Raw genomic sequence first — 12735 nt, 5'->3', positions numbered from 1 at the left:
CAGAACTTATTATTAATTTATTAATTACACCAGGAGCTCTGTAGTAAGTATGAAATCTGAAAGTGTGAGAACTCTAGTTTTGTTTGTTTTTAAGATGTTTTTTGGCATCCAAGTCCCTTGGCATTCCATAGGAATTTTAAGATGGATTTTCAATTTCTGCAAAAACTGTCATTGAGACATTTATAGGAATTCTATTGAATCTGTATATAGCTGTGGAGAGTTTTGGCATCTTAAAAATATTAACTTGCCTTTTGGCTCTCTGAGCAATACCATGGCAGTTAGCAAGAACAAGAGCCTCACAAACGATGGCAAAAAGGGAGCCAGGAAGAAAGTGGTTGATCCATTTTCCAAGAAAGGTATGATATAAAGGCACCTGCTATGTTCAATATAAGAAATATTGAAAAAACACTAGTCACCAGGGCTCAAGGAACCAAAATTGCATCCAATGGACTCAAGGGTCATGTGTTTGAAATGAGTCTTGCTGGTCTACCAAATGATGAAGTTGCATTTAGAAAATTCTAGCTCGTTATTGAAGATGTTCAGGACGAAGACTAGCTAACTTCTGCAGCCTGGATCTTACCCATGACAAAATGTGTCCCATGATTAAAAAATAGCAGACCAGGTTTGGTGCCCATAGCACAGTGGTTACAGCGTCAGCCACATACACTGAGGCTGGTGGGTTTGAAACTGGCCAGGGCCAGCTAAAACAACAATGTCAAGTGCAACAAAAAATAGCCAGGCATTGTGGCAAGCACCTATAGTCCTAGCCACTGGGAGGATGAGGCAAGAGAATCACAAGAGTTAGAGGTTTCTGTGAGCTGTGACACCACGGTACTCTACTAAGGGTGACATAATGAGACTGTCTCAAAAAAAAAAAAAAATGGCAGACTGTGGTTGAATGTCATGTTGATGCCAAAACTACTGACAGTTATTTGCTTCATCTGTTCTGGGTTGATTTTACTAAAAAAAACAACAATCAGATATGGAAGACCTCTTGTGCCCAGTACCAACAGGTTCGCCAAATTCAGAAGAAGATGATAGAAATCATGACCAAAGAGGCACAGACAAATGACTTGAAAGTAGTCAGAGTATTGATTCCAGAAAGCCCTGGAAAAGACACAGGAAAGCATTGGAAGAGACATTGGCAATCTATTTATCCTCTCTAGGATAGCTTCACTAGAAAAGTAAAAATGCTGAAGAGGCCCAAGTTTGAATTGGGAAAACTCATGGAGCTTCATGGGGAAGGTCACAGTGCTGGAAAAGCTACTGGGAACAAGACAGGTGATAAAGGTGAACGAGCTGATGGGTATGAACCATAATCCAAACATCTATTTAAAATTCAGACTTTTTTTTTTTGAGACAGAGTCTCACTATGTTGCTCTCAATAGAGTGCCATAGTGTCACAGCTCATAGCAACCTCAAATTCTTGGGCTTAAGTGACTCTCTTGCCTCAGCCTCCCAAGTAGCTGGAACTATAGGTGCCTGCCACAATGCCCGGCTATTTTTTTTTTTTTGCAGTTGTCATTGTTGTTTAGCAGGCCTGGGCTGGGCTGGTACCTGCCAGTCTCAGTGTATGTGGCTGGCGCCCTATTCACTGAGCTATGGGCACTGAGCCTAAAATTCAGACTTTTAATAATGACAAATAAAAAATCCTATTTGTGAAAAATAAATAAGTAAAAATATTAACTCTTCCAATTCATGAACACAGGATGTCTTCATATTTATCTGCTTCTTCTTTAATTGGTTTCTGCAGCATTTATAGTTTTCAGCATAAAGCCTTTCATCTGCTTGATTAATTTTATTAACTTTATGTTTGTTTTTCTTTCTGATGCTATCATAATTGTTTTATTCATTTCCTTTTTTCTCACTGTTCGTAGTTAGTATATGAAACACAACTGCTTTGTTCCTATTAATTTTATATCTTGCAACTTTGTAAATTTTATTAGTTCTAGCAGTTTTGTGGCGTGTGTGGACTGTTAGGGTTGGCTACATAATTTTTCTTCTTCCTCATAAATTTGGATGCCTTCCCCTCTTTTTCAGGCCTATTGGTTACAGGCAGGACTTCAAGTACTATGCTGTGACATACTTGGCTGGCCCAAGTGCAGTGGTTTTTATACCCAATTGATCATAACCAGTTAGATTTCTTTGTTCTTATCCCAGTCCACTGCTTCACTGGACTAGTCAAACAAAAAAATCAAACATAAAAACACTATCCTTGTCTTTTTCCTCATTTTAAAGGAAGAGTTTTCACGTTTCTCCTCAGGTTGGATGTTAACTGCAGACCTTTCCTGTATGGTTCTTATTATGTTGAGGTACATTCCTTCTATTCCTAGGAGTGCCAGTCTTTTCTCAAAACCACTAACACAGGGCAGTGCCTGTGGTTAAGTGGGTAGGGCGCCAACCCCATATACCAAGGGTGGCGGGTTCAAACCCAGCACCAGCCAAACTGCAACAAAAAATAGCCGGGCGTTGTGGCGGGCACCTGTAGTCCCAGCTGCTCGGGAGGCTGAGGCAAGAGAATCACTTGAGCCCAGGACCTGGAGGTTGCTGTGAGCTGTGTGATGCCACAGCACTCTACTGAGGGTGATAAAGTGAGACTCTGTCTCCACAAAAAAAAACAACAACCTGTGAACACTTATCTCTAAAGATGTCCTTCACAGTGATATTCAATATGCAGACCAGGAAGTAAAAATTCTCTTAGATTGAGAAATCCTTTAGGCTGGAACCTCTCCGGATCCTAAGATCATAAAGATTGGGTTGGGGTGTCTTTGTTCCGTAATAAACCATCCCACGAAATGTAAACAACCTCCTTATTTCCTGTAAAGCTGTCCCGGTCAGAAGATGAATACAGCTGGCAAGAACACCTTCCCCAACATACCCAGAAGTTCGAAGGAGGAGTGAGGTCTGTTCCCTATGCAGTCAGAGGCAGTGCTAGGAAAGGGTCATGCCCAACTCAAGGGAGAAACATTCCAGCTGGTGGTAAGGAGGGTGGACACACAGGCCCCAAAGAGCGTTCTACTGCAAACACAATGGCGATGTCCAGGGAAGCAACTGGGGGCCAGTCTGGAGTGATCTAGGGTCAGAGGGTCAGAGGGGAGGTGCTGCCCTCTCCTTAAACATCATCTCCTGAATAAAGACACCCAACCTTTTGCAGAGGGCCAGGGCCTTTGCTCTCTGTGCCAAGCTGATCTGAGCTCTGAAAAAGGAGCATGTTCCCAGGCCCCAGGCCCCAGGCCATGCTCAGCTGGTCACCTCCTTTGTTTGTCTACAGGGTCAGCAGCTCAGCCCTCTGAGCCAGCAGCACCACAGTCACAGAAGAGAGAAACCTCTGCTACTGACCTGCCTGAGGAAGGACACCAGATCCTCCTTCCTGTGGACTTTCAATAGCCAGGCTCCGTGGATCACACGGAGGATGGAGCTGTCCTGGGCCTACACTGTGCTCAGCAAGGACCCCATCAGGAGGCAGGGTGCCGGGGGGGTATCAGTGTAAGGTCTCCACCCCTGTCAGTCACAGCAAAGTGACCCTCTCGGCTGACTGTGAAATGTGATCATCTGCGCTCCTTACTATCAGTTAGTAAACTCTAAGTTGATGTTGTTCCTGTCAAAGGATCATTATGATATGCACTTAATTTATAGCGCTGTAGTGAATAATCAATGGGATGAGGGTGGAAAGTTCTCGAAAGATTTGCGTTCAGTCAATAAATGCTCAGCACTGAGAGCTGCCGTTGTCATTACTGTTGGCTTAAGGTCCCCTTCAACACCAGAGCACGCCACTTGTCCCATCTCAGTTGTGTCATCTCCACAGTGAGGGTTACACCATGTTTGCCCTGGGCAAAGACCCAACAAGACACAGACACAGGCAACAATGTCCTCTCTCCCCCATGAGTTTTCACCATCACCCAGAAAAGATGCTCCTGAGCACCCCATGTCTCATGGGAGACACAAGCCCAGGCTGACTCTCACTAGAGGTGACCCCCAAAACTCTGGACACCTCTGGCCTCCATGCTCATGCCAGCACTGCAGGACTCATCCTCCTGGACCTGCCCCCTCAGTTCTCAGGCTAAAGAAAGTGGCCTTCACCCCCAAAGTCCCAAGAAATTCTTGGAAACACTAACATCCTTGTAGAGAGAACCCACAGGGTGTCCACAAGGGGTCTGGCCTTGGTCCTCCCCTCAAGGTCCCCAAAGCTCAGTGGCTCTCCCTCCAAGATCTCCTTCTCCCCACAGGATGTGAGGACTGTGCACCCCTGAGCTACATCTTTGCTCTCCCTAACCCCACAGCTGGACACTGTGGGTATGGAGCACTGTGGGTACCGAGATGCACAACTCCAAAGGGCACCCTTCCTAGAGTACCAAACCTGGTGCTGTAGGGGTGTCCCTTGTGGTCCTGGCCAGTAGTGCTGGCCTTCTTTCTACTGCACAGACCATGGCTCCTTTGACCACTCAGCCTTCCTGGGGCACTCCATCTCCCCCACACACACATACACACACAGCTCTCCCCTGGGAGCTCTCAGTGTCCCCGACCTGACCACAGGGGCCAGGGCGATGGCCCACAGAACCAGCCTGCCAGGGCCCACCCAGGGAAGGGACAGGACTGGAAACCCAGAAGAGAAGCCCCCTCCCACAGCCCCTGGGTAGGTGACTGGCCAATGACAGTATCATGTCTCAAAAAAAAAATATTCATAGCAGCAACTGTAATTGCATCTAAAAACTGGAGAAGAAATCCAAACATAACTGAACAGAATAGATAGATCCATGTAACAGCACGCTAGGATGTCTGTTACACGTCAGTAAAAATGAAAGAACTGGAACATGGGTGAATATTTGAAACACAATGATGCGTTTTTTGTTTTGTTTTGTTTTTGAGACAGTCTCATTATGTCGCCCTCGGTGGAGTGCTATGGCATCACAGCTCACAGCAACCTCAAACTCTTGGGCTCAAGAGATTCTCTTGCCTCAGCCTTCCAAGTAGCTGGAACTACAGGTGCCTGCCACAATGCCTGGCTATTTTTTTGTTGCTGCAGTTGGCATTGTTTAGCAGGCCGGGGCCGGGTTTGAACCCACCTGCCTTGGGGTATGTGGCCAGCACCCTAATCACTGAGCTATAGGTGCCAAGCCTAATGATGCATTTTTTAAAAGCACTTTCCAGGCTCGGCACCTATAGCTCAGTGTTTAGGGTGCCAGCCACATACACAGGGGCTGGCAGGTTCAAACGCAGCCCAGGCCACATAAACAACAATAACAACTACAACAAAATAGCCAGGTGTTGGGGTGGGCACCTGTAGTCTCGGCTACTTGGGAGGCTGAGGCAAGAGAATCACTTAAGCCCAAGAATTTGAGGTTGCTGTGAGCTGTGATGCCACATCACTCTATCCAGGTTGACATACTGAGACTCTGTCTCAAAAAATAATAAAAGCACTTTCCAGAAAACTACACGGAATATGGTACCATTTAAAAAGAAAAGAACAGAAATTTAGCCAGGATCTCATAAGTCTAGAATGAACCCAGGCTAGACTCAGGCCCCCAAAGGAAGGAAAAGGAGAAAATGAATACTTGATTTCCCCCCGTTGCTGGGCCTGGCACTGTCACTTTGCTGGCTCCCCTTTCTCTGAGCTCTCCCCCCACCTCTTTGGACATGCCCGGCCTTCCTCACACCTTCCACACTCTCATGGACCACAGGACAAAGCAGAAAGGTAACTCTGTGACTTTATTTGGTTATACAAAGAGATCTGAGTGTTGGGTCCAGCTAGATGGTCAGTCTCTGAAGGCAAGTAGGAGGCCTAAGAGGATGCCCCAAGCAGGGCACTGCCTGGAGGACGCTGCACTAATAATCTGGGACTTCTCCAAGATGTTGAGGACCTCAGTCACTCTGATGCTCCCAATATGCTGAAAATCTGCTAAAAGCTGGTGATGTTCACGAGCACAGCCCATGAGGAGGAAGGTGGTATTGAGAAGCCCTTCAAGGAAGAGAGAGAGAAATCAGGAACACTTTCAAAACTCAGAGCCCTGCCTTCTTCCCAGGCCTCTCACAAGCCAGGACACCTGTTCTCCCACCAGAGACTTGGGTACCAGCTGCCTTACCCCTTGCTCTTTGGAATTCATGTACCTGGCCCCCTGCAACCCCAATCCCATCTCCAGATCCCACCAGCCTCTCTCAAAGATGTGAATACATTAGTAACTGGCATAAAGTAGGCATCTGACAAAGTTCCTCTCCTCTCACCTGTCTGAAATTTTAAGGTGGAACTGTAACATACAGGTGCCATGTAGGGGCAAGCATCAGTGGTGACGAAATTTGGGAGGCAAGTCTTAGTGTGCTCGCCCACACAGGTTGGGCATGTACGCGTAGAAGATGCCATAGGCTTAGGACCTTTGGCCTTTAGTTTCACAAACGGCTCCAAACTGGTGAGGTTGTTGCAGAGGAAAGTCCGGCAGACTCGGCTATAGGAGGCAATGGACACTCCAGGTGGGGAAACGAGGTAGGAGACTTGCGGTGGGTAAGACGAGACTGAGGTGCAGCCTTTAAAACCCACAACTCCTCTTCTGGACCCTGAGGAGCAGAGGATTAAAGAACTCTGATCTGGGTCATTGGCCTCACTCAGAGCCCCTTGCCCTTTTTTTTTTTTTTTTTAGACAGCTTCTCACTATGTCGCCCTCAGTAAAGTGCTGTGGTGCCACAGCTCACAGCAACCTCAAACTCTTGGGTTTAAGTGCTTCTCTTGCCTCGGCCTCCCAAGTAGCCAGGACTACAGGTGCCCACCACAACGCCCAGCTATTCTTGTTGTTGTCATCATTGTTGTTTAGCAGGCCCGGGCTGGGTCAAACCCACCAGCCCCCCGGTGCATGCGGCTGGTGCCCTAACCGCTGAGCATGGACACCAAACCCCCTTGCTCTTCTTGTACCCTCCCTGCCCCATCACCAGCTTTGCTTCTGCTCCCATGTCCACTCCCAGCAGCCTCACAGGGCTCAGATTTGGAGTATCCATCTATATCTCCTATTCTTCTTCCCACAGGGGCCCCACTCTTCTCCCCCTGTACCCCATCCTTTTCTCCTCCCCCAGACACCCTCCTCCTGCAGGTATCTGCTTACCTCCATCCTGCCCTCTTATCTGGCCCACACCACAACCAGCTGGATCCTGCCCCTCTCCTACCAGTCCCCTGACATTATTCCAAACATCTAATGAAGTATCAGGAACTCTATTCCAGAGTCCCTGGGTGCTGGGACTGGAGCTGGAGCTTAGAAAAGCAAGAAGAGAAATGTGTCAGACCCACTCCAATTTACCTGCCTCAATGAACACTAGCGTCTCTTCACAGCCTTCTCTCTGCTTACACACCATACTCCTCATCAGAAGCCACTCCCAGTTGTGGAAAGAAACAGCTCTGAAGGCTGAGGCTGTTGCTTCATAGCACAAAAGAGCTCCAGCCCCTAAAAGGAGAATGCACTTCCAGTCATCAGCCCCTCACATCACATTCTCAGCCCTTGAACTGCCAACCGAGAGCTCAACCTCCACAAGGCCTGTCCCAGGAGGGACCTAGACAGCCAGCCCTCCTCCCTCAGTGATGTGAATCCAGCCTCCCACCTTCTAGGTTCTTATAGCATCCAGCCCCATGGGACATACGAGGCAGAGTGGAGATGGCCCCTATGAGGCAGAGCAGCTGCATGGGTCTCAAATGCTGGGGTCCCATGATCTTGGTCTGGGTCTTGGATGCTGACCCAGTTTCAATCTGGGTCCCAAGCTCAGTTCCTGTCAGTCCCTGAATTCTTTGTCCACCTGCCTCTGGGTCACTGTATCTGGAGCAAAAAGTTGATTGGGTCAGTTTCTGGGACATAGGTTCCCTGAGACTTTCAGGGACACAGGTCCTCCTAACTCCATTGTCTGCCCTCCAACCTAAACCATACTCACCATATTAGCTTTTCAAAGCACAACTCTCCCCTCCCACTTAGGTCCTCCCATTGGACTTTGTGCTGAGCAGAGGATGCTGGCTCATCCAGACAATCATTATTATACCTGGCTGTTCTCCAGCCAGAAGCAATGAGACCAATACAACAAATGGGCACCAAAACTCCTGTGTGTGTGTGTGTGTGTGTGTGTGTGTTTTAAGTATCCACATATTATTAAATAGACTTTGGTTCAACACAAAAGTTTAAAAAGTATTTAGAAAGGGAAAAAAATACATATCATACATATATACAGAGACACACACACACCTGCATGTGAAATCTGTTAAAAAACCAAATAAGGTCTGTGGTCTTGTTAAGTGTATTGTACGAATTATCAATTTCATGTGGTTACATTGTGGTTATATAAGGTGTCTCCATGGAGAAACTGGAGGAAGGGACTCTATGCACTATTTTTGCAACTCCCTGGGAGCCAATAACCTTTGCAAATATCAAAAGTTGTTGTTGTTTTTTTAAACTACATGTCACACCAAGTGTGGTGGGTCACGCCTATAATCCTAGCACTTTGGAAGGTCAAGGCAGATGGACTGCTTGAGCTCAGGAGTTCGAAACCAGCCTAAGCAAGAGTGAGACCCTGTCTCTATTAAAAACAGAAAAACTGGGCAGCGCCTGTGGCTCAAAGGAGTCAGGTGCTGGCCCCATATGCCAGAGATGGTGGGTTCAAACCCAGCCCTAGACAAAAACTGCAAAAAAAAAAAAAACAGAAAAACTAGCTGGGCATTGTGGCAGGAACCTGTAGTCCCAGCTACTTGGGAGGCTAAGGCAAGAGGACTGCTTGAACCCAGGAGTTTGAGGTTGCTATGAGCTACAATGTTGCCATAGCACTCTAGCCTGGGCAACAGAGTGAGACCAAGTCTCAAAAAAAAAAGCCTAAAAAATTAATAAAAATTAAAATTAAAAACCTGGGGAAAAACAATGTAGTTTTGTAGTCTCAAAACTACGAATCAAAATTTGGGACATGGCTAAAGCAGTATTTATAAGTAAATTTATACTTTTAAATACAGTTATCAGAAAATAAAGAGATTTAGCTGGGTGCAGTGGCTCATGCCTGTAATCTTAGCACTCTGGGGGGCCGAGGCAGGTGGATTGCTGTGCTCACAGGTTCGAGCTCAGCCTGAGCAAGAGCAAGGCTGAGTTTCTAAAAAATAGCTGGGACTCTGTGCCTATAGCTCAGCAGCTAGGGTGCCAGCCACATATACCAGAGCTGGCGGGTTCGAATCTAGCCCAGGCCTGCCAAACGACAATGACAACAACAATCAAAAATAGCCAGGCATTGTGGCGGGAGCCTATATTCCCAGCTACTTGGGAGGCTGAGGCAAGAGAATCGCTTAAGCCTAAGAGTTTGAGGTCGCTGTGAGTTGTGATGCCATGGCACTCTACCCAGGGCAACAGCTTGAGACTCTGTCTCAAAAAAACAAAAAAATAAAAATAAAAATAGCTGGGCATTGTGGAGGGTGCCTGTAGTCCCGGCTACTCGTGAGGCTGTGACAGAAGAATCACTTGAGACCAAGAGTTTGAGGTTGCTGTGAGCTGTGATACCCCTCTTGTCTACCAAGAGTGACAAGTGAGACTGTCTCAAAAAAAAAAGAAAAAGATTTAAAAATAAATGTATTCATGATTAGCTGAAGTTGTACAAGGGACAACAAGGAAAATCCTTCTCCACAAAAAAAAGAAGGAAAAGAAGGATGATAGCAGAAATCATTTAAATAACAACAAAATTATTACCAAAAAGAATCATTATTTGACTACATTAATGAGGTCTTTGGCAAATCTGATCAAAAGAGAAAATACAAATAAAATGCAGAATGAAAAATGGTAAGTAACAGACAGCAGATATTTCATAAACAATGAAAGTATCATTGGTCAGGCACAGTGGCTCACGCCTGTAATCCCAGCATTTCAGGAAACCATTGTGGAAAGATCACTTGAGGCAAAGAGTTTGAGACCAGCCTAGACAACATAGCAAGACCCTATCTATCTCTACAAAAAATAAAAAACAAATTAGCCAGGTCTGGTGACACACACCTATAGTCCCAACTACTCAAGAGGCTGAAGCAGAAGAATCACTTGAGCCCTGAAGTTTGAAGCTGTCGTGAGCTACAATCACACCACCGCACAGCAGCTGGGTGACAGAGCGAAACCCTGTCTCAAAAAAACATTAATTAATTAATTAATTAAAGTAACATTAACAACTCTACATTTATAAATTTGAAAACCTAGATGGAGATAAATTTCTAAAATAAGATTAAATAGTGCTCCAGTGGCACAATTGGTTAGCACATGGTACTAACAGAGTAAAACAAGATTAAATGCCAAAATTGGCACAAGAATATATGCAATGCCTTAAGCCAACAAGAAAAATCAAGCGAGCAGCGCCTGTGGCTCAAAGGGGTAGGGCGCCGGCCCCATATGCTGGAGGTGGCAGGTTCAAAAACTGCAGAAAAAAAAAAAAAGAACAGTCAAGGATCTCCTGCAAATAGACAAGAAAAAGGGAACAACGCTAATAGGCAAATAGGCCAAGCATATACAAAGAGAAAATCTTCAGGGAAGCACACCAGATAGGCTAACAAACATGTAAAGAGACTCTGGAACCCAACAAAAATCAGGGAAATACAATCTATACAACTGTTCATCTATCAGACTGGTAAAGATCAGTAAGCTGGAAAAAAGGTAAGTGTTGGCAGGAATGTGCAGATACAGGAATCCTTGAGGCTGGGCACAGTGGCTCACACTGTGCTATAATCCTAGCACTCTTGGGAGGCAAGGAGAAAGGATTGCTTGAGGCCAGGAATCCAAGACCAACCTGAGCAAGAGCGAGATTCATTTCTACAAAAAAAAAAAAGAAAAGAAAAGAAAAGAAAAACTAGCCAGACGTCATGGCGGGTGCCTGTAGTACCAGCTACTCAGAAAGTTGAGGCAAGAGAATCACTTGAGCCTATGACTTTGAGGTTGCTGTGAGCTATGAGCCATGGCACTCTACCAAGGGCCTCAAAGAGAGCCTCTGTCTCAAAGAAAGAAAAAAAAAAAGGAATCCTTGGGCACTGCTGCTCATGGGTAGTTTGGGGAGAAAGAGATAGGATCCTCTTCTAGCCCCAGAGGAACAGAGGAGTTCTGATCAGTGTCTCAAGCCCAAAGCTGCAGTACAGGGAGAAGTCTGACAATATTTAGTCAAATTAGGTTTGTAAATACCCACTACTGGGATGCCCCAGGTACCTAAAACCAAAATTTCCCCCTTTATCTACAAAGGAACATGGACAAGGATGAAGCATTTTTGTGGTGATGGTGAGTTGAGGGAACAGGAAAGCTTTCCTCACTGAGACCAAGGGAATACACAACACAGAGGGGCCCCACACCACAGAGCATCAAGCAGCAGACAGAAGTAACAGATTTCACCTACACATGTGTACATGGAGGGTAAAAGCACAGTGCTGATTATTTCAAACAGTAAAGAACATAAACTCATTTGCATAAATTAAAAACTCACCAACATAAGACACTACACATCTTGGGAGAACACACACAAACCAAGAGAACACACACTAACCACCATAGAATTGACTGTCTATGGGAAGGTTCAAGAATGAAAATGGAGGCTCGGCGCCCATAGCTCAGTGAGTAGGGCGCCAGCCACATACACCGAGGCTGAAATCAATTACTTCTATCTGCTGCTTGATGTTCTGTGGTGTGGAGCCCCTCTGTGTTGTGTATTCCCTTGGTCTCACCAAGGAAAGCTTTCCTGTTCCCTCAACTCACCGAGGCTGGCGAGTTCAAACCCAGCCTGGGCCTACTAAACAACGATGGCTGCAACAAAAAAATAGCCGGTGTTGTGGAGGGCGCCTGTAGTCCCAGCTACTTGGAAGGCTGAGGCAAGAGAATCTCTTAAGCCCAAGAGTTTGAGGTTGCTGTGAGCTGTGATGCCACAGCACTCTATCGAGGGCAACATAGTGAGACCTTGTCTCAAAAAAAAAAAAAATGAAAATGGAGACTGGGGATTCGTGAAAATAACTAAAAAAATATATGGAAGAGCTCATAGGTTTATAGGCTTCAGATTCCAAAATAGACCAAGGTTGGAATCTGTATCCCTTACTCACTATTAATAGCTGTGTGATCTTTGCAATGTGTTGAACTGAGTCTGCCTCATTTATGAAATGGACTAATAATCCATCTCATGGGATCACTGTGAAGATTAACAAAGTTCCAGGCTACTGTGGATCTCTCCATAAATGTTTGTTCTCCTGTGTGTCTCTTTCTTGTTCCCTTTGCTTCTCGGTAGGTTTCTGTTTTGTAGGGGTGGCAGGTGGCATCCCCTCTGACTGCCATTATCTACAGGGTCAAATTCAACCTCCTGAGCCAGCATTCAAGCCTGACTCAGTCCAGCCCAGACTGGCCCCAAACAGCCTTTCTAATTTTATCTAGCACCACTTCCCCCACACAGCAGTACAGCTGTGGGGGGGCACTTCTGCCTGGACCGCCACACACAGACACCCTCCGTAATCCCCAAATCTGTGATGAACAAAGTGCTAAGACCCACAGAAAAGACAGAACACGACAAGAAGAAGGGGAAGCTACAGAGGATTCACAGAGGGGTTGGGGCCCATCAGAGAAGATGGCACACACCAGCCTGGGATGCAGAAAGACAGGACCCAACAATCTGAGCACAAGTGGGGACACAATCACAACAGATTGGAATGAAATCCTCCAAAATAAGAATAAATAAAATAAAATAAGGCCAGGAGCAGTGGCTCATACCTGCAATCCTAGCACTCTGGGAGGCTGAGGT

General features: G+C 46.0%; 1 protein-coding gene across 1 annotated transcript; it reads right to left on the bottom strand.

The window, feature by feature from the left end:
* Positions 1-5687: 5687 nt before the first annotated feature.
* Positions 5688-7781, bottom strand: LYPD4 (LY6/PLAUR domain containing 4). The gene is made up of 4 exons (XM_053604883.1): positions 7615-7781; positions 7278-7421; positions 6220-6546; positions 5688-5956 (listed from the first exon to the last, which is right to left on the bottom strand). The coding sequence occupies exons 1-4, from the start codon at positions 7679-7681 to the stop codon at positions 5754-5756; spliced, it is 741 nt and encodes a 246-aa protein (XP_053460858.1). The 5' UTR covers positions 7682-7781; the 3' UTR covers positions 5688-5753.
* Between the last annotated feature and the right edge of the window lie 4954 nt (positions 7782-12735).

The sequence above is a fragment of the Nycticebus coucang genome, chromosome 10 (genome assembly GCF_027406575.1).
Source record: "Nycticebus coucang isolate mNycCou1 chromosome 10, mNycCou1.pri, whole genome shotgun sequence".
NCBI lineage: Eukaryota > Metazoa > Chordata > Mammalia > Primates > Lorisidae > Nycticebus > Nycticebus coucang.
Note: the sequence above shows the minus strand (reverse complement) of the source record. Positions and strands in the feature narration are given on the sequence as shown.

Coding starts and splice junctions, on each gene's coding strand:
- LYPD4 (XM_053604883.1), bottom strand. CDS start 7,681: ATGGGACCCCAGCATTTGAGACCCATGCAGCTGCTCTGCCTCATAGGG. Junction 7,422..7,614: donor GGCCATCTCCACTCTGCCTC/GTATGTCCCATG, acceptor TTCTCCTTTTAG/GGGCTGGAGCTCTTTTGTGC. Junction 5,957..6,219: donor CACCTTAAAATTTCAGACAG/GTGAGAGGAGAG, acceptor TCTTCCTTGAAG/GGCTTCTCAATACCACCTTC.